This window comes from Gymnodraco acuticeps, unplaced genomic scaffold (genome assembly GCF_902827175.1).
Source record: "Gymnodraco acuticeps unplaced genomic scaffold, fGymAcu1.1, whole genome shotgun sequence".
NCBI lineage: Eukaryota > Metazoa > Chordata > Actinopteri > Perciformes > Bathydraconidae > Gymnodraco > Gymnodraco acuticeps.
The window spans coordinates 289705-311551 of NW_022990292.1; the positions used below are offsets into that span (position 1 = coordinate 289705).

Sequence of the window (21847 nt, forward strand, 5' to 3'; positions counted from 1 at the left end):
TGTGTGTGTGTGTGTGTGTGTGTGTGTGTGGCCTATCATTACTATACTTGTGGGGACCTACATCTGTTTACATAGTCACGTGTGGGGACTCGCCTCCCTTATGGGGACAAATTGGAGGTCCCCATAAGGGGAATCATTAATTTTAGTGTGAAGACTTGGTTAGGGTTAGGGTTAGGCATGTGTTGGTTATGGTTAAGGTTAGGATAAGTCTCCAGGAAATGCATGTAAGTCAATGTAATGTCCCCTGAAGTGATGTATACATGGTGTGTGTATGTGTGTATGTGTATGTGTGTATGTGTATGTGTGTGTGTGTACAACAAGTAGTTTGTTAAATGGTGCCTCTGCCGCTTAGAGCACTATGTTAAGAGTCCATCCATCCCATGTTGGTGAACATGATATCTCTAAAAACACCTGGAGGGAAGTTCTTCATATTTGGCATGAAGGATGAATTGATTTGCATTTGTTGCTAACATACAAGCATATTTTTGGACATTAATTTTCATGACACTTAATGAACTGGTGAAGCATAGGCCACGGAAGAAGCTGTACAAATGTGTCTTGGATCTGAATACTAATGCAAACACCCCACTGCTTTTTACCTATGGATACAGCCTTAGTGGAAATGTTTGTTAATGGCTAAATAGGATGCAGAGAAACGCCTTCATTGAATCAATTCTGACGTAGCCAGCACATGACGAAGCCAGCTGTTAGCGCAGATATATATTTATATTGCCCAGACAGTATGAAACTATAATATCTAAGCTGACACACATTTCATTTTTTGAATCATTCTTAAAGTCCATGTTGATCTTGTCGATGTTTTAGGAGCACTCCATCTTGTTTTGTTTGCAATACACAGTTCTTACCCTTTGTTGACTTCACAATGAAAGCCTTGCGTATGGTTGTCTAGTACCTACTTCTGACTCTGCTGTGAACAACCAGTTCAAGGAAACGCTGGTAAATAGCTTTTCTGTATTTTTGCAACTTTTCAAACATCACATTTTCTAATAAATTGTGGGGGAAATCAAAAGGCTTATTTTTAAACCAGTTTGTTTATCACAGTTCACAGCTATGCTCTGAACCAATCACTATAGGCCATGGTTACATTTTTGAATGAGGTTGAAGATGTTGAAGAATAAATACACATATTTCAAATAGTGCATTTTCTGTTATCATGATTGGTTTGATGACCGCTTCTAGAATTATCTTGAGACGTTGGAAAACAGACAAGTCTCCGGACTCGAAGGAATTGGTCGGCAATGCAATGGTTGAGGCTGCGTCCTACGAGGCTATGCTTACTATGATGGAAGGCGATGGAAATGATGACGATACTCGTTGGGAAAGTTTCTGGACACAGAAAATAGTTTGCCCAAAATCAGTAGTCCAAACACTATTTCCATTCAATTGCTGATGTACTGTTTTGTTATGCAAACCATGCCTTATAATGTCTTTGCCAGGACCCTGGGGAAGTGTTTTTTTTAATGCAGTGTGACAACAATTATTTCCTTGTTCTATGAAAGATTCAATACACTTTTGAAAAAGAAGAAGCCACAGTTTTCTGAGATAGAGAAAGTTCTTTCCCCCTGCTTCCCACTCACCGCCCGTCAGACACCAGGTTTCCACTTCCCCACATTATGTGATATCTCCGCTCTACCTCTGACAGCTGATCTGCACACCTCCCTCCTGACAGTCTTAAGTGTAAATCACGCAGCAGACACCCTGCGAACATGGCTGTAATGTTACGAGCTGTATGCTGGCTGCAGAGAGAAACAAAGAGAGGAGGTTTTGTTTGTGTGTGTGTGTGTGTGTGTGTGTTGCCCTGTGGGAGGATCTGTGTGTGGGTGTCCTGCTGGTTGTGTAACCAGCGATGGAAGTCATAGACGAGGGATGTGTGGGAGGGATGTGTCATCCCCATCACTCCCAGGTCGTGTCAGCTGTGAAGCGTTGGACTTCAGAGGCCGCGGTGCTATATTTATCCCCACCGCTCTGTCTAAATCGCGGCGTTGTAAAACACTTTGTGTATGCATGTGCATAACAAAATGCGCTGTGCCCAGATATGCATGTAAATAAATCCACAGGAGCACCAGGGCTGGTTTTATAATTACAGTTTAGGAGTTGTTCTTTAAACTGAAGGTAAATATCCTAATTAGAATATTATTCAAAATCCCTGTTGGCTTTATTTATGATATATTTGTAATGATATCTATATGGATGGATGGATGGATGGATGGATGGATATCTATATGGACGGATGGATGGATGGATGGATGGATGGATGGATGGATATCTATATGGACAGATGGATGGATGGATGGATATCTATATGGACGGATGGATGGATGGATGGATGGATGGATGGATGGATGGATGGATGGATGGATGGATATCTATATGGACGGATGGATGGATGGATGGATGGATGGATGGATATCTATATGGACGGATGGATGGATGGATGGATGGATATCTATATGGACGGATGGATGGATGGATGGATGGATGGATGGATGGATGGATATCTATATGGACGGATGGATGGATGGATGGATGGATGGATGGATGGATGGATGGATGGATGGATATCTATATGGACGGATGGATGGATGGATGGATGGATGGATGGATGGATGGATGATATCTATATGGACGGATGGATGGATGGATGGATGGATGGATGGATATCTATATGGACGGATGGATGGATGGATGGATGGATATCTATATGGACGGATGGATGGATGGATGGATGGATGGATATCTATATGGACGGATGGATGGATGGATGGATTGGATATGGATATTGTCGGTTGGCTGGTTGGTTACAGTACAAAACCTTTAATTAAAATACTCTCCTGAAAACACACACAGTCAATAAACTAGTGTTTATTTGAGGCTGTGATACCAAAATTCCGTAAAGTAAATATTTGAAAATTGATTATTTAGTTTAGTATTATTTTACTTTTCTCAGCACATGTTAAGCCCCCCGCTTAATGTGCTGAGAAAAGACCAACAAAATAATCAAGGGTCAAGTGAAGGGTTTCTCCCTCAGATAATTTGCACATAAAACACTTTTTATTCATAAACTTATATTTAATAAAATGTCTGAAAGGAATATAATGGAAATTCAGGGGCCTGGTGTGTTTCCACTTTATATGTTATTAATAATTTGTATTTATTTATTTATGTATTGTATTATTAGTTTTCCGTTGTATATATTTTTGTATTGGTTGTATTGATGTATTCATTAATATTATCGTCACTCAATGTAATTTCCGTAGGTCTACTTTTTTTCCTTTAATATTGTCACTGCTAATTCAATTGGTCAGTCCATTTTATAAGTGTGGTATTTTTGTACTCTTATTTATTTATATTTCTTAGCAATATATTGTGCTTAACATGTTGAGTATTTTTTAATATTAGAGGGATGTTTGTCCCATGAATATATATGACATCCTTTCTCTCCTTTATAAAGCTGTGTTTATTGCTGTCAATGACTGACTTGATATATTTACTTGGTACAGTTTGGGTATAAAAGGTATTTCTTATATAAACCCTGTTTTGCCTCAGAACCTGGTGACCCTGAAGACCACCTGCACGATGCTGGAGGAGCAGGTGCTGGAGCTGGAGACCCTGAACGACGAGCTGCTGGAGAAGGAGAGGCAGTGGGAAGCCTGGAGGTCGACTCTGGAGGACGAGAAGAACCAGGCGGAGAGGAGAACCAGAGACATCCAGAGACTGCTGGACACTGAGAAACAGAACAGGTTACTCACGTCCACTATTAATGACATTTATAGACTACATTTAATTTAACGTATGAAAATAAATAAGAAGGTATGTACAGTAGGTTGGAGACAGAGGGATGGTTGGTTGGTTGGTTGGTTGGTTGGTTGGTTGGTTGGTTAGTTAGTTAGTTAAATGCATGGATGAATATGTGGATGGTTGGTTGGTTGGTTGGTTGGTAGGTATGTTGGTTGGTTGGATGGATGGATAGATGGATGGATGGATGAATGGATGGATTTATAAATGGATGGTTGTATTGTTGGTTGGTTGGTTGGTTGGTTGGTAGGTATGTTGGTTGGATGGATGGATGGATAGATGGATGGATGGATGAATGGATGGATTTATAAATGGATGGATGGATTTATAAATGGACGGTTGTATTGTTGGTTGGTTGGTTGGTTGGTTGGTTGGTTGGTTGGTTGGTTGGATAGATGGATGGTTGGCTTATGGATGTAGGGATGGTTAGATGGATTCATGAATAGATGGATGGATAAATGGTTGTTTGTTTGTTTGGTTTTGTTTGATAGATGGATGGATGGATGGAATAGATGGACAGTATGTCGGTAGATTGAATCGAAAGTTAGGTCGGTTGGGTTGATGTATGGATGGTTGTTTGGTGGTTTGGATGTCGGATGGATGGAAGTAGTTACGCAAGTTGGTTGGATGGTTTGTAGGTTAGTAAGTCCATTTGGTGTTGAGTTTTATTTTCACTGAGATTTACTGGACAAAACTAAAACATTTAGTTTTGCTGCCACGTGGGAGATGTATGAATGAATTTGTATTTTCCCAAGGTGATCTTGCTTTGTACAGAGAGAACAAAAGAACAAACAACATCAACAAACACCATTTAAAAAAAAAAAAAAAACAAAAAAAAAAAACGAGAAACATAATTTAAGAAGTAAATAAAGCACATCAGTTCAAAAGGGGCAGAGTTCAGAGTTTAGTCAAACTGAAAGATTAATCGACGTCAGAGCACATATAGTGTGTACAGTAATCCATTATGTAATTTAAACCTTAAGAAATGTGAGAAAGGGTTATGATTTTATTTGTAAAGGCAGGAGAAATATCTTAATTTCTTTGCTGTGGATGTTGCTGTTGCTATCAGTGTTGGATCAGCTCCCTCCGCCCACACACTGAATGCAACAAGTTTGGCAATATTCTCCAGGCTTTCTCAAAAGGTATTCTGGGAACTATATGAAATTATTTTCTGAGTTGGTGTTGGCAGAAGGCGTGTGATGAGAACTGTGTACACGAAAAGCATATTAATAAGGTTTTTAGACTAAAACGAAGGAGAAGTTGCAGAAATACCTGGAAAGGCTGCAGAATACTTAGTTTATCACAGGGGGAAATTGGGTTTTGTGACTATTTTAAAGGTCGCCTATTATGCAAAATCCACTTTGTCATGTCTCTTCTACATCAACATGTGTCCCCTCTTCTCCATGTCTCTTCTACATCAACATGTGTCCCCTCTTCTTCATGTCTCTTCTACATCAACATGTGTCCCCTCTTCTTCATGTCTCTTCTACATCAACATGTGTCCCCTCTTCTTCATGTCTCTTCTACATCAACATGTGTCCCCTCTTCTCCATGTCTCTTCTACATCAACATGTGTCCCCTCTTCTTCATGTCTCTTCTACATCAACATGTGTCCCCTCTTCTTCATGTCTCTTCTACATCAACATGTGTCCCCTCTTCTCCATGTCTCTTCTACATCAACATGTGTCCCCTCTTCTTCATGTCTCTTCTACATCAACATGTGTCCCCTCTTCTTCATGTCTCTTCTACATCAACATGTGTCCCCTCTTCTTCATGTCTCTTCTACATCAACATGTGTCCCCTCTTCTTCATGTCTCTTCTACATCAACATGTGTCCCCTCTGTGGAAAGAGACTCTGAAAGTTTCAGGAACAAAGATTCTCTCTCTTTTTGTCCTGATCCATTTATATAAAAAGTTAAAACCTGTCTGAAAATGAGCTGATCAGATTTTGGCCACTTTATGGCGATGTGTTGTCTTGTGTAACCGTTAGCCAATCAGCAACCAAGGTAACCCCCCCCCCCCCCCCCCCCCCCCCCCCCCCCCCCCTTATCACCTGAATCTCCTCCTAGAGCACCATTGTGTTATTTTTAACCAATCATCTCTCAGAGGGGCGTGGCCAGCAGCAGCTCATTAGCATTTACAGCTACAGACCAGAGTCCTGCATCGGGGCGGGTACCCGACGGGTGACCAGCAAAAAAAGTGATTCGTATTTGGTATTTTTTCAAACATTTTTTTTCGGGTTCGGTTCTGGGTAAAACAAAGAAGATGCGGGTCGGATCTATTCTCAATTCATGATTGGTGAACCTCTTAGATATGTGCCGTCCCTTAGCCTATCCAGTAGCGAGTGTTCCATAGTGATGTCATTATGTTCCCGGAAGTAAAAAAAGTCCAATGAAGGTGTTTTTGGGGAACTATACACTACCTCTGGAGGGCACACAGGGATTTGCAGACCATTTACATGCTAACACCTATAACACGCTACCGGAAAGGGAAAACCGCCCAAAACCTAATAAGGCTTCTTTAAAGTAACTTTATAAACAATGTATTTATGTTTCACGCTCCAGGCTTCGTTCAGAGCAGCGCAGCTCGGAGTCTCGTCTGGCGGTGGAGCAGGCGGTGAAGGAGCACCAAGCGGAGATCGTGGCCCTGCAGCAGGCGCTCAAAGACCAGAAGATCCAGGCTGAGAGCCTCACCGACACCGTAAGCTTTTTCACTCTGACGGATATATATATACAGAGATGGCAAAAGTGCACACACCCTTTACTCAAGTACTCTGGTGAAAGTAGAAGTACTGACTAAACTTCTTTACTCAAGTGAAAGTAAAGAGGCTTTGAAATGTACTTCAGTAAAAAGTACCCATAACTAGCAGCTGTTTTAAAGAGTACCTGACCTCCCTTTATATTAATAGAACAATAATGTCATTGTTAGCTAATGAATGTTTCCATGCTGAACAACGGCAACATGACAACGTTTCCATTGGTCCCTCTTCTTTAGAGAAGACCAGGAAATGATGGATACACGGATCGTGTTCAAATCAATAGGCAATGACTAATGATCACGCATCAAACACACATTCAGACTAAAGGAACCAGCTGTTTGGGAAATGAGAGAAGTAGAAAGTACAGGTATTTGTGTTCAACATGTAAGAAGTAGAAAGTACAGGTATTTGAGTTCAACATGTAAGAAGTAGAAAGTACAGGTATTTGAGTTCAACATGTAAGAAGTAGAAAGTACAGGTATTTGGGTTCAACATGTAAGAAGTAGAAAGTACAGGTATTTGTGTTCAACATGTGAGAAGTAGAAAGTACAGGTATTTGAGTTCAACATGTGAGAAGTAGAAAGTACAGGTATTTGGGTTCAACATGTAAGAAGTAGAAAGTACAGGTATTTGAGTTCAACATGTAAGAAGTAGAAAGTACAGGTATTTGGGTTCAACATGTAAGAAGTAGAAAGTACAGGTATTTGAGTTCAACATGTAGTAAGAAGAAAGTACAGGTATTTGAGTTCAACATGTAAGAAGTAGAAAGTACAGGTATTTGAGTTCAACATGTAAGAAGTAGAAAGTACAGGTATGAGTTCAACATGTAAGAAGTAGAAAGTACAGGTATTTGTGTTCAACATGTAAGAAGTAGAAAGTACAGGTATTTGAGTTCAACATGTAAGAAGTAGAAAGTACAGGTATTTGAGTTCAACATGTAAGAAGTAGAAAGTACAGGTATTTGAGTTCAACATGTAAGAAGTAGAAAGTACAGGTATTTGAGTTCAACATGTGAGAAGTAGAAAGTACAGGTATTTGAGTTCAACATGTAAGAAGTAGAAAGTACAGGTATTTGAGTTCAACATGTAAGAAGTAGAAAGTACAGGTATTTGTGTTCAACATGTAAGAAGTAGAAAGTACAGGTATTTGAGTTCAACATGTAAGAAGTAGAAAGTACAGGTATTTGAGTTCAACATGTAAGAAGTAGAAAGTACAGGTATTTGAGTTCAACATGTAAGAAGTAGAAAGTACAGGTATTTGAGTTCAACATGTAAGAAGTAGAAAGTACAGGTATATGAGTTCAACATGTAAGAAGTAGAAAGTACAGGTATTTGTGTTCAACATGTAAGAAGTAGAAAGTACAGGTATATGAGTTCAACATGTGAGAAGTAGAAAGTACAGGTATTTGAGTTCAACATGTAAGAAGTAGAAAGTACAGGTATATGAGTTCAACATGTAAGAAGTAGAAAGTACAGGTATTTGTGTTCACCATGTAAGAAGTAGAAAGTACAGGTATATGAGTTCAACATGTGAGAAGTAGAAAGTACAGGTATTTGAGTTCAACATGTGAGAAGTAGAAAGTACAGGTATTTGTGTTCAACATGTAAGAAGTAGAAAGTACAGGTATTTGGGTTCAACATGTAAGAAGTAGAAAGTACAGGTATTTGGGTTCAACATGTGAGAAGTAGAAAGTACAGGTATTTGAGTTCAACATGTAAGAAGTAGAAAGTACAGGTATTTGTGTTCAACATGTGAGAAGTAGAAAGTACAGGTATTTGAGTTCAACATGTGAGAAGTAGAAAGTACAGGTATATGAGTTCAACATGTGAGAAGTAGAAAGTACAGGTATTTGGGTTCAACATGTAAGAAGTAGAAAGTACAGGTATATGAGTTCAACATGTGAGAAGTAGAAAGTACAGGTATTTGAGTTCAACATGTGAGAAGTAGAAAGTACAGGTATTTGTGTTCAACATGTAAGAAGTAGAAAGTACAGGTATTTGGGTTCAACATGTAAGAAGTAGAAAGTACAAGTATTTGGGTTCAACATGTGAGAAGTAGAAAGTACAGGTATTTGAGTTCAACATGTAAGAAGTAGAAAGTACAGGTATTTGTGTTCAACATGTAAGAAGTAGAAAGTACAGGTATTTGAGTTCAACATGTAAGAAGTAGAAAGTACAGGTATTTGAGTTCAACATGTAAGAAGTAGAAAGTACAGGTATTTGTGTTCAAAATGTAAGAAGTAGAAAGTACAGGTATTTGTGTTCAACATGTGAGAAGTAGAAAGTACAGGTATTTGGGTTCAACATGTAAGAAGTAGAAAGTACAGGTGTTTGAGTTCAACGTGTAAGAAGTAGAAAGTTCAGGTATTTGTGTTCAAAATGTAAGAAGTAGAAAGTACAGGTATTTGAGTTCAACATGTAAGAAGTAGAAAGTTCAGGTATTTGAGTTCAACATGTAAGAAGTAGAAAGTTCAGGTATTTGAGTTCAACATGTAAGAAGTAGAAAGTTCAGGTATTTGAGTTCAAGATGTAAGAAGTAGAAAGTACAGGTATTTGAGTTCAACATGTGAGAAGTAGAAAGTACAGGTATTTGGGTTCAACATGTAAGAAGTAGAAAGTACAGGTGTTTGAGTTCAACGTGTAAGAAGTAGAAAGTACAGGTATTTGAGTTCAACATGTAAGAAGTAGAAAGTACAGGTATTTGAGTTCAACATGTGAGAAGTAGAAAGTACAGGTATTTGTGTTCAACATGTAAGAAGTAGAAAGTACAGGTATTTGGGTTCAACATGTAAGAAGTAGAAAGTACAGGTATTTGAGTTCAACATGTAAGAAGTAGAAAGTACAGGTATTTGTGTTCAACATGTAAGAAGTAGAAAGTACAGGTATTTGTGTTCAACATGTAAGAAGTAGAAAGTTCAGGTATTTGAGTTCAACATGTAAGAAGTAGAAAGTACAGGTATTTGTGTTCAACATGTAAGAAGTAGAAAGTACAGGTATTTGTGTTCAACATGTGAGAAGTAGAAAGTACAGGTATTTGAGTTCAACATGTGAGAAGTAAAAAGTACAGGTATTTGAGTTCAACATGTAAGAAGTAGAAAGTACAGGTATTTGAGTTCAACATGTAAGAAGTAGAAAGTACAGGTATTTGGGTTCAACATGTAAGAAGTAGAAAGTACAGGTATTTGAGTTCAACATGTAAGAAGTAGAAAGTACAGGTATTTGGGTTCAACATGTAAGAAGTAGAAAGTACAGGTATTTGTGTTCAACATGTAAGAAGTAGAAAGTACAGGTATTTGAGTTCAACATGTAAGAAGTAGAAAGTACAGGTATTTGTGTTCAACATGTAAGAAGTAGAAAGTACAGGTATTTGTGTTCAACATGTAAGAAGTAAAAGTAAAAAGTCGTCAGAAAAATAAGTAGTGGAGTAAAGTACTGATACCAGAAAAATTTGCTTAAGTAACGTAACAAAGTATTTGTACTCCACTACTTCCCACCTCTTTATATATATATGTGAAGAGTTTCTTTCTTCCTGCTCTCAGATGAACGATCTGGAGAAGAAGCACGCCATGCTGGAGATGAACGCCCACAGTCTGCAGCAGAAGCTGGAGGGAGAGAGGGATCTGAAGCAGAGGCTGCTGGAGGAGGTGCGCCATCCCACATCACTGCCATGGGCTTATATGTTTTTATCCAAGGCATCATGTACAAATATTCGACACAAGAAGTTAAAGGGACTTAACAGACATGTATTTATTGAATTACCCTCAAGAAATATATTTAGTCTCTGATTTAAAAACTGTAAAAAAGAAATGAGGGTTCATGAAAAAAATATTTATACGATTCGATAATCGTTTAAGGGTCAAGTCTGAAATGCTCCTTGCATCCCAGCAGCTCCATGCATCCCAGCAGCTCCATGCATTCCAGCAGCTCCATGCAGCTCCATGCATCCCAGCAGCTCCATGCATCCCAGCAGCTCAATGCAGCTCCATGCATCCCAGCAGCTCCATGCATCCCAGCAGCTCCATGCAGCTCCATGCATCCCAGCAGCTCCATGCGTCACATCAGCTCCATGCGTCACATCAGCTCCATGCGTCACATCAGCTCCATGCTTCACATCAGCTCCATGCATCCCAGCAGCTCCATGCGTCACATCAGCTCCATGCATCACATCAGCTCCATGCGTCACATCAGCTCCATGCGTCACATCAGCTCCATGCGTCACATCAGCTCCATGCATCCCAGCAGCTCCATGCGTCACATCAGCTCCATGCGTCACATCAGCTCCATGCGTCACATCAGCTCCATGCATCACATCAGCTCCATGCATCACATCAGCTCCATGCGTCACATCAGCTCCATGCGTCACATCAGCTCCATGCGTCACATCAGCTCCATGCATCCCAGCAGCTCCATGCGTCACATCAGCTCCATGCGTCACATCAGCTCCATGCGTCACATCAGCTCCATGCGTCACATCAGCTCCATGCGTCACATCAGCTCCATGCGTCACATCAGCTCCATGCATCCCAGCAGCTCCTTGCATCCCAGCAGCTCCATGCATCACATCAGCTCCATGCGTCACATCAGCTCCATGCGTCACATCAGCTCCATGCGTCACATCAGCTCCATGCGTCACATCAGCTCCATGCGTCACATCAGCTCCATGCATCCCAGCAGCTCCATGCATCCCAGCAGCTCCATGCGTCACATCAGCTCCATGCGTCACTACAGGCCCAGTCCATGCGTCACATCAGCTCATGCGTCACATCAGCTCCATGCGTCACATCAGCTCCATGCGTCAAATCAGCTCCATGCGTCACTCAGCTCCAGGTCACATAGCTCCATCGGTCACATCAGCTCCATGCATCCCATCAGCTCCATGCATCCCATCAGCTCCATGCATCCCAGCAGCTCCATGCATCACATCAGCTCCATGCATCCCAGCAGCTCCATGCGTCACATCAGCTCCATGCGTCACATCAGCTCCATGCATCCCATCAGCTCCATGCGTCACATCAGCTCCATGCATCACATCAGCTCCATGCATCCCATCAGCTCCATGCGTCACATCAGCTCCATGCATCCCATCAGCTCCATGCATCACATCAGCTCCATGCGTCACATCAGCTCCATGCATCCCATCAGCTCCATGCGTCACATCAGCTCCATGCGTCACATCAGCTCCATGCGTCACATCAGCTCCATGCGTCACATCAGCTCCATGCGTCACATCAGCTCCATGCGTCACATCAGCTCCATGCGTCACATCAGCTCCATGCGTCACATCAGCTCCATGCGTCACATAGCTCCATGTCAGCTCCATGCGTCACATCAGCTCCATGCGTCACATCAGCTCCATGCGTCACATCAGCTCCATGCATCCCATCAGCTCCATGCGTCACATCAGCTCCATGCGTCACATCAGCTCCATGCATCCCATCAGCTCCATGCATCCCAGCAGCTCCATGCATCCCATCAGCTCCATGCGTCACATCAGCTCCATGCGTCACATCAGCTCCATGCATCCCATCAGCTCCATGCATCCCAGCAGCTCCATGCGTCACATCAGCTCCATGCATCCCAGCAGCTCCATGCGTCACATCAGCTCCATGCATCCCATCAGCTCCATGCATCCCATCAGCTCCATGCATCCCATCAGCTCCATGCATCCCAGCAGCTCCATGCATCCCATCAGCTCCATGCATCCCATCAGCTCCATGCATCCCAGCAGCTCCATGCATCCCCAGCAGCTCCATGCGTCACATCAGCTCCATGCATCCCAGCAGCTCCATGCGTCACATCAGCTCCATGCATCCCATCAGCTCCATGCATCCCATCAGCTCCATGCATCCCATCAGCTCCATGCGTCACATCAGCTCCATGCATCACAGCAGCTCCATGCATCCCAGCAGCTCCATGCGTCACATCAGCTCCATGCATCACATCAGCTCCATGCATCACATCAGCTCCATGCGTCACATCAGCTCCATGCGTCACATCAGCTCCATGCGTCACATCAGCTCCATGCGTCACATCAGCTCCATGCATCCCATCAGCTCCATGCGTCACATCAGCTCCATGCATCCCAGCAGCTCCATGCATCCCATCAGCTCCATGCGTCACATCAGCTCCATGCGTCACATCAGCTCCATGCGTCACATCAGCTCCATGCGTCACATCAGCTCCATGCGTCACATCAGCTCCATGCATCCCAGCAGCTCCATGCATCCCAGCAGCTCCATGCATCCCAGCAGCTCCATGCGTCACTTCAACAGACAGACATCAAGACACAACACACGAGAACAAACAAACATTTAACATACCAGCACGATCAGTGAGAGAAGACCTGCTCAAAGAGCCTTCAGCGAGACACTGATGAAGTGTGGGCTGATAAAAGGAGATTTACTTGATATCATTTGAAAATAAATATTGTATTGTAATGTTTTTATTGATGAAGTCAAAGAAGTAGCAAGGAACGCACAATGTAGATTAATTTCAGCCGACACAGATAGTAGATAATTTCCTGTTTTATCATCGCCGATCCCTAAACTTCATAACCTGTGGCAGTGGACTCCTGCTGCCCTTTGTTCCATCATCCGAACCAATTCATGCAAATGTGCTTCGTTTTTGAGATAAAAGGCAAAGCACTTTAAACAAACAATTAGCAAATTAATTTATAACACTTTTAAAAGCATCATTTATTCCTTCATCTAATCTAGCTGTTTTCATCCTGACTCAATTAAGGGGCAAAAGCATTATCACTTAATCATTTCATTATGAATACAAAACAAAATTAACATAATAATAATACATGACACTTATATAGCGCTTTGACTCAAAGACGCTTTGAAATAGAGTAACACAAACACAAAGGAAACGCTTAAGGAGACAAACAAAAACGGGGTTGGGGGGGGGGGGGGGGGGGGCGGTCAGAGAATGAATGCAGTGTTGAACAGGTGGGTTTTGAGTGATTTTTTTGATCTGCCTTCTAATTCGTCTGCTGGATTTAAACCGTGCTTCTCTATCAGCAGAGGTGGCCAAAGTACACACATCCTTTACTCAAGTAGAAGTACAGATACTTGTGTTTAAAAATACTCTGGTGAAAGTAGAAGTACTGACTAAACTTCTTCACTCAAGTGAAAGTAAAGAGGCTTTGAAATGTACTTCAGTAGAAAGTACCCATAACTAGCAGCTGTTTTAAAGAGTACCTGACCTCCCTTTATATTAATAGAACAATAATGTCATTGTTAGCTAATGAATGTTTCCATGCTGAACAACGGCAACATGACAACGTTTCCATTGGTCCCTCTTCTTTAGAGAAGAGCAGGAAATGATGGATACACGGATCGTGTTCAAATCAATAGGCACGCAATGACTCTAAAGAATAATGATCACGCATCAAACACACATTCAGACTAAAGGAACCAGCTGTTTGGAAAATGAGAGAAGTAGAAAGTACAGGTATTTGAGTTCAACATGTAAGAAGTAGAAAGTACAGGTATTTGTGTTCAACATGTGAGAAGTAGAAAGTACAGGTATTTGTGTTCAACATGTAAGAAGTAGAAAGTACAGGTATTTGAGTTCAACATGTGAGAAGTAGAAAGTACAGGTATTTGAGTTCAACATGTAAGAAGTAGAAAGTACAGGTATTAGAGTTCAACATGTAAGAAGTAGAAAGTACAGGTATTTGAGTTCAACATGTAAGAAGTAGAAAGTACAGGTATTTGTGTTCAACATGTGAGAAGTAGAAAGTACAGGTGTTTGTGTTCAACATGTAAGAAGTAGAAAGTTCAGGTATTTGAGTTCAACATGAGAGAAGTAGAAAGTACAGGTATTTGAGTTCAACATGTGAGAAGTAGAAAGTACAGGTATTTGGGTTCAACATATGAGAAGTAGAAAGTACAGGTATTTGAGTTCAACATGTTAGAAGTAGAAAGTACAGGTATTTGGGTTCAACATGTGAGAAGTAGAAAGTACAGGTATTTGGGTTCAACATGTGAGAAGTAGAAAGTACAGGTATTTGAGTTCAACATGTTAGAAGTAGAAAGTACAGGTATTTGGGTTCAACATGTAAGAAGTAGAAAGTACAGGTATTTGAGTTCAACATGTAAGAAGTAGAAAGTACAGGTATTTGAGTTCAACATGTTAGAAGTAGAAAGTACAGGTATTTGAGTTCAACATGTAAGAAGTAGAAAGTACAGGTATTTGAGTTCAACATGTAAGAAGTAGAAAGTACAGGTATTTGAGTTCAACATGTAAGAAGTAGAAAGTACAGGTATTTGAGTTCAACATGTAAGAAGTAGAAAGTACAGGTATTTGAGTTCAACATGTAAGAAGTAGAAAGTACAGGTATTTGAGTTCAACATGTTAGAAGTAGAAAGTACAGGTATTTGGGTTCAACATGTGAGAAGTAGAAAGTACAGGTATTTGAGTTCAACATGTAAGAAGTAGAAAGTACAGGTATTTGAGTTCAACATGTAAGAAGTAGAAAGTACAGGTATTTGAGTTCAACATGTAAGAAGTAGAAAGTACAGGTATTTGTGTTCAACATGTAAGAAGTAGAAAGTACAGGTATTTGAGTTCAACATGTAAGAAGTAGAAAGTACAGGTATTTGAGTTCAACATGTAAGAAGTAGAAAGTACAGGTATTTGAGTTCAACATGTAAGAAGTAGAAAGTACAGGTATTTGAGTTCAACATGTTAGAAGTAGAAAGTACAGGTATTTGTGTTCAACATGTAAGAAGTAGAAAGTACAGGTATTTGAGTTCAACATGTAAGAAGTAGAAAGTACAGGTATTTGAGTTCAACATGTAAGAAGTAGAAAGTACAGGTATTTGTGTTCAACATGTAAGAAGTAGAAAGTACAGGTATTTGAGTTCAACATGTAAGAAGTAGAAAGTACAGGTATTTGAGTTCAACATGTAAGAAGTAGAAAGTACAGGTATTTGAGTTCAACATGTAAGAAGTAGAAAGTACAGGTATTTGAGTTCAACATGTAAGAAGTAGAAAGTACAGGTATTTGTGTTCAACATGTGAGAAGTAGAAAGTACAGGTATTTGAGTTCAACATGTTAGAAGTAGAAAGTACAGGTATTTGTGTTCAACATGTGAGAAGTAGAAAGTACAGGTATTTGGGTTCAACATGTAAGAAGTAGAAAGTACAGGTATTTGAGTTCAACATGTAAGAAGTAGAAAGTACAGGTATTTGGGTTCAACATGTAAGAAGTAGAAAGTACAGGTATTTGAGTTCAACATGTTAGAAGTAGAAAGTACAGGTATTTGTGTTCAACATGTGAGAAGTAGAAAGTACAGGTATTTGAGTTCAACATGTAAGAAGTAGAAAGTACAGGTATTTGGGTTCAACATGTAAGAAGTAGAAAGTACAGGTATTTGAGTTCAACATGTAAGAAGTAGAAAGTACAGGTATTTGGGTTCAACATGTAAGAAGTAGAAAGTACAGGTATTTGGGATCAACATGTAAGAAGTAGAAAGTACAGGTATTTGAGTTCAACATGTAAGAAGTAGAAAGTACAGGTATTTGAGTTCAACATGTTAGAAGTAGAAAGTACAGGTATTTGGGTTCAACATGTGAGAAGTAGAAAGTACAGGTATTTGTGTTCAACATGTTAGAAGTAGAAAGTACAGGTATTTGTGTTCAACATGTTAGAAGTAGAAAGTACAGGTATTTGAGTTCAACATGTTAGAAGTAGAAAGTACAGGTATTTGTGTTCAACATGTTAGAAGTAGAAAGTACAGGTATTTGAGTTCAACATGTTAGAAGTAGAAAGTACAGGTATTTGGGTTCAACATGTGAGAAGTAGAAAGTACAGGTATTTGTGTTCAACATGTGAGAAGTAGAAAGTACAGGTATTTGGGTTCAACATGTGAGAAGTAGAAAGTACAGGTATTTGTGTTCAACATGTTAGAAGTAGAAAGTACAGGTATTTGTGTTCAACATGTTAGAAGTAGAAAGTACAGGTATTTGAGTTCAACATGTTAGAAGTAGAAAGTACAGGTATTTGGGTTCAACATGTGAGAAGTAGAAAGTACAGGTATTTGTGTTCAACATGTAAGAAGTAGAAAGTACAGGTATTTGGGTTCAACATGTAAGAAGTAGAAAGTACAGGTATTTGGGTTCAACATGTACAGTAAGAAGTAGAAAGTACAGGTATTTGAGTTCAACATGTAAGAAGTAGAAAGTACAGGTATTTGAGTTCAACATGTACAGTAAGAAGTAGAAAGTACAGGTATTTGAGTTCAACATGTAAGAAGTAGAAAGTACAGGTATTTGAGTTCAACATGTAAGAAGTAGAAAGTACAGGTATTTGGGTTCAACATGTAAGAAGTAGAAAGTACAGGTATTTGAGTTCACATGTAAGAAGTAGAAAGTACAGGTATTGGGTTCAACATGTAAGAAGTAGAAAGTACAGGTATTTGGGTTCAACATGTAAGAAGTAGAAAGTACAGGTATTTGAGTTCAACATGTAAGAAGTAGAAAGTACAGGTATTTGAGTTCAACATGTAAGAAGTAGAAAGTACAGGTATTTGAGTTCAACATGTAAGAAGTAGAAAGTACAGGTATTTGAGTTCAACATGTAAGAAGTAGAAAGTACAGGTATTTGAGTTCAACATGTAAGAAGTAGAAAGTACAGGTATTTGGGTTCAACATGTAAGAAGTAGAAAGTACAGGTATTTGGGTTCAACATGTAAGAAGTAGAAAGTACAGGTATTTGTGTTCAAAATGTAAGAAGTAGAAAGTACAGGTATTTGGGTTCAACATGTAAGAAGTAGAAAGTACAGGTATTTGGGTTCAACATGTAAGAAGTAGAAAGTACAGGTATTTGGGTTCAACATGTAAGAAGTAGAAAGTACAGGTATTTGGGATTCAACATGTAAGAAGTAGAAAGTACAGGTATTTGGGTTCAACATGTAAGAAGTAGAAAGTACAGGTATTTGGGTTCAACATGTAAGAAGTAGAAGTACAGGTATTTGTGTTCAACATGTAAGAAGTAGAAAGTACAGGTATTTGTGTTCAACATGTAAGAAGTAGAAAGTACAGGTATTTGTGTTCAACATGTAAGAAGTAGAAAGTACAGGTATTTGAGTTCAACATGTAAGAAGTAGAAAGTACAGGTATTTGTGTTCAACATGTAAGAAGTAGAAAGTACAGGTATTTGTGTTCAACATGTAAGAAGTAGAAAGTACAGGTATTTGGGTTCAAAGTGTAAGAAGTAGAAAGTACAGGTATTTGTGTTTAACATGTAAGAAGTAGAAAGTACAGGTATTTGTGTTCAACATGTAAGAAGTAGAAAGTACAGGTATTTGTGTTCAACATGTAAGAAGTAGAAAGTACAGGTATTTAGTTCAACATGTAAGAAGTAGAAAGTACAGGTATTTGTGTTCAACATGTAAGAAGTAGAAAGTACAGGTATTTGTGTTCAACATGTAAGAAGTAGAAAGTACAGGTATTTGTGTTTCAACATGTAAGAAGTAGAAAGTACAGGTATTTGTGTTCAAAGTGTAAGAAGTAGAAAGTACAGGTATTTGAGTTCAACATGTAAGAAGTAGAAAGTACAGGTATTTGTGTTTAACATGTAAGAAGTAGAAAGTACAGGTATTTGGGTTCACCATGTAAGAAGTAGAAAGTACAGGTATTTGAGTTCAACATGTAAGAAGTAGAAAGTACAGGTATTTGAGTTCAACATGTAAGAAGTAGAAAGTACAGGTATTTGTGTTCAAAGTGTAAGAAGTAGAAAGTACAGGTATTTGAGTTCAACATGTAAGAAGTAGAAAGTACAGGTATTTGTGTTCAAAGTGTAAGAAGTAGAAAGTACAGGTATTTGGGTTTCAACATGTAAGAAGTAGAAAGTACAGGTATTTGTGTTCAACATGTAAGAAGTAGAAAGTACAGGTATTTGAGTTCAACATGTAAGAAGTAGAAAGTACAGGTATTTGTGTTCAAAGTGTAAGACGTAGAAAGTACAGGTATTTGAGTTCAACATGTAAGAAAGTAGAAAGTACAGGTATTTGTGTTCAAAGTGTAAGAAGTAGAAAGTACAGGTATTTGTGTTCAACATGTAAGAAGTAGAAAGTACAGGTATTTGTGTTCAACATGTAAGAAGTAGAAAGTACAGGTATTTGAGTTCAACATGTAAGAAGTAGAAAGTACAGGTATTTGTGTTCAAAGTGTAAGACGTAGAAAGTACAGGTATTTGTGTTCAACATGTAAGAAGTAGAAAGTACAGGTATTTGTGTTCAACATGTAAGAAGTAGAGAAAGTACAGGTATTTGAGTTCAACATGTAAGAAGTAGAAAGTACAGGTATTTGGGTTCAACATGTAAGAAGTAGAAAGTACAGGTATTTGTGTTCAACATGTAAGAAGTAGAAAGTACAGGTATTTGTGTTCAACATGTAAGAAGTAGAAAGTACAGGTATTTGAGTTCAACATGTAAGAAGTAGAAAGTACAGGTATTTGTGTTCAACATGTAAGAAGTAGAAAGTACAGGTATTTGGGTTCAACATGTAAGAAGTAGAAAGTACAGGTATTTGAGTTCAACATGTAAGAAGTAGGAAAGTACAGGTATTTGGGTTTCAACATGTAAGAAGTAGAAAGTACAGGTATTTGTGTTCAACATGTAAGAAGTAGAAAGTACAGGTATTTGAGTTTCAACATGTGAGAAGTAGAAAGACAGGTATTTGGGGTTCAACATGTAAGAAAGTAGAAAGTACAGGTATTTGAGTTCAACATGTAAGAAGTAGAAAGTACAGGTATTTGAGTTCAACATGTAAGAAGTAGAAAGTACAGGTATTTGGGTTCAACATGTAAGAAGTAGAAAGTACAGGTATTTGGGTTCAACATGTAAGAAGTAGAAAGTACAGGTATTTGGGTTCAACATGTAAGAAGTAGAAAGTACAGGTATTTGGGTTCAACATGTAAGAAGTAGAAAGTACAGGTATTTGTGTTCAACATGTAAGAAGTAGAAAGTACAGGTATTTGTGTTCAACATGTAAGAAGTAGAAAGTACAGGTATTGTGTTCAACATGTAAGAAGTAGAAAGTACAGGTATTTGTGTTCAACATGTAAGAAGTAGAAAGTACAGGTATTTGGGTTCAAAGTGTAAGAAGTAGAAAGTACAGGTATTTGTGTTTAACATGTAAGAAGTAGAAAGTACAGGTATTTGTGTTCAACATGTAAGAAGTAGAAAGTACAGGTATTTGTGTTCAACATGTAAGAAGTAGAAAGTACAGGTATTTAGTTCAACATGTAAGAAGTAGAAAGTACAGGTATTTGTGTTCAACATGTAAGAAGTAGAAAGTACAGGTATTTGTGTTCAACATGTAAGAAGTAGAAAGTACAGGTATTTGTGTTCAACATGTAAGAAGTAGAAGTACAGGTATTTGTGTTCAAAGTGTAAGAAGTAGAAAGTACAGGTATTTGAGTTCAACATGTAAGAAGTAGAAAAGTACAGGTATTTGTGTTATTTAACATGTAAGAAGTAGAAAGTACAGGTATTTGGGTTCACCATGTAAGAAGTAGAAAGTACAGGATTTGAGTTCAACATGTAAGAAGTAGAAAGTACAGGTATTTGAGTTCAACATTGTAAGAAGTAGAAAGTACAGGTATTGTGTTCAAGTGTAAGAAGTAGAAAGTACAGGTATTTGAGTTCAACATGTAAGAAGTAGAAAGTACAGGTATTTGTGTTCAAAGTGTAAGAAGTAGTAAAGTTACAGGTATTTGTGTTCAAATGTAAGAAGTAGAAAGTACAGGTATTTGCTGTTCAACATGTACAGAAGTAGAAAGTACAGGTATTTGTGTTCAACATGTAAGAAGTAGAAAGTAAGTATTTGTAGTTCAACATGTAAGAGAAGAAGTAGAAAGTACAGGTATTTGTGTCAACAGTGTAAGAAGTAGAAGAAAGTACAGTATTTGTGTTCAAATGTTAAGAAGTAGAAAGTAAAGGTATTTGTGTTTCAACATGTAAGAAGTAGAAAGTACAGGTATTTGGTGTTCAACATGTAAGAAGTAAGAAAGTACAGGTATTTGTAGTTCAACATGTAAGAAGTAGAAAGTACAGGTATATTTGTGTTCAACCATGTAAGAAGTAGAAAGTACAGGATTTGTGTTCAACATGTAAGAAGTAGAAAGTACAGGTATTTGAGTTCAACATGTAGAAGTAGAAAGTACAGGTATTTGGGTTCACATGTAAGAAGTAGAAAGTACAGGTATTTGTGTTCAACATGTAAGAAGTAGAAAGTACAGGTATTTGTGTTCAACATGTAAGAAGTAGAAAGTACAGGTATTTGAGTTCAACATGTAAGAAGTAGAAAGTACAGGTATTTGTGTTTCAACATGTAAGAAGTAGAAAGTACAGGTATTTGGGTTCAACATGTAAGAAGTAGAAAGTACAGGTATTTGAGTTCAACATGTAAGAAGTAGAAAGTACAGGTATTTGGGTTCAACATGTAAGAAGTAGAAAGTACAGGTATTTGTGTTCAACATGTAAGAAGTAGAAAGTACAGGTATTTGAGTTCAACATGTGAGAAGTAGAAAGTACAGGTATTTGGGTTCAACATGTAAGAAGTAGAAAGTACAGGTATTTGAGTTCAACATGTAAGAAGTAGAAAGTACAGGTATTTGAGTTCAACATGTAAGAAGTAGAAAGTACAGGTATTTGTGTTCAACATGTAAGAAGTAGAAAGTACAGGTATTTGGGTTCAACATGTAAGAAGTAGAAAAGTACAGGTATTTGTGTTCAACATGTAAGAAGTAGAAAGTACAGGTATTTGGGTTCAACATGTAAGAAGTAGAAAGTACAGGTATTTGGGTTCAACATGTAAGAAGTAGAAAGTACAGGTATTTGAGTTCAACATTGTAAGAAGTAGAAAGTACAGGTATTTGTGTTCAACATGTAAGGAAGTAGAAAGTACAGGTATTGGGGTTCAACATGTAAGAAGTAGAAAGTACAGGTATTTGGGTTCAACATGTAAGAAGTAGAAAGTACAGGGTATTTGAGTTCAACATGTAAGAAGTAGAAAGTACAGGTATTTGTGTTCAACATGTAAGAAGTAGAAAGTACAGGTATTTGGGTTCAACATGTAAGAAGTAGAAAGTACAGGTATTTGAGTTCAACATGTAAGAAGTAGAAAGTACAGGTATTTGGGTTCAACATGTAAGAAGTCAAAGTAAAAAGTCGTCAGAAAAACAAGTAATCGAGTAAAGTACTGATACCAGAAAAATATACTTAAGTACAGTAACAAAGTATTTGTACTCCACTAC

The 21847-nt window shown here is 38.6% G+C and overlaps 1 protein-coding gene across 1 annotated transcript in view; it reads left to right on the forward strand.

Annotated features, from left to right (window-relative positions):
• LOC117549778 (citron Rho-interacting kinase-like) overlaps positions 1 to 21847 on the forward strand; it is a gene marked incomplete at its 3' end in the record, with an annotated part of 96322 nt that overhangs the window by 66966 nt on the left and 7509 nt on the right. Inside the window, 3 exon segments of the mRNA XM_034221850.1 lie at positions 3568 to 3761; positions 6381 to 6516; positions 10113 to 10217. Of these exon segments, the coding sequence (XP_034077741.1) occupies positions 3568 to 3761; positions 6381 to 6516; positions 10113 to 10217 (435 nt within the window).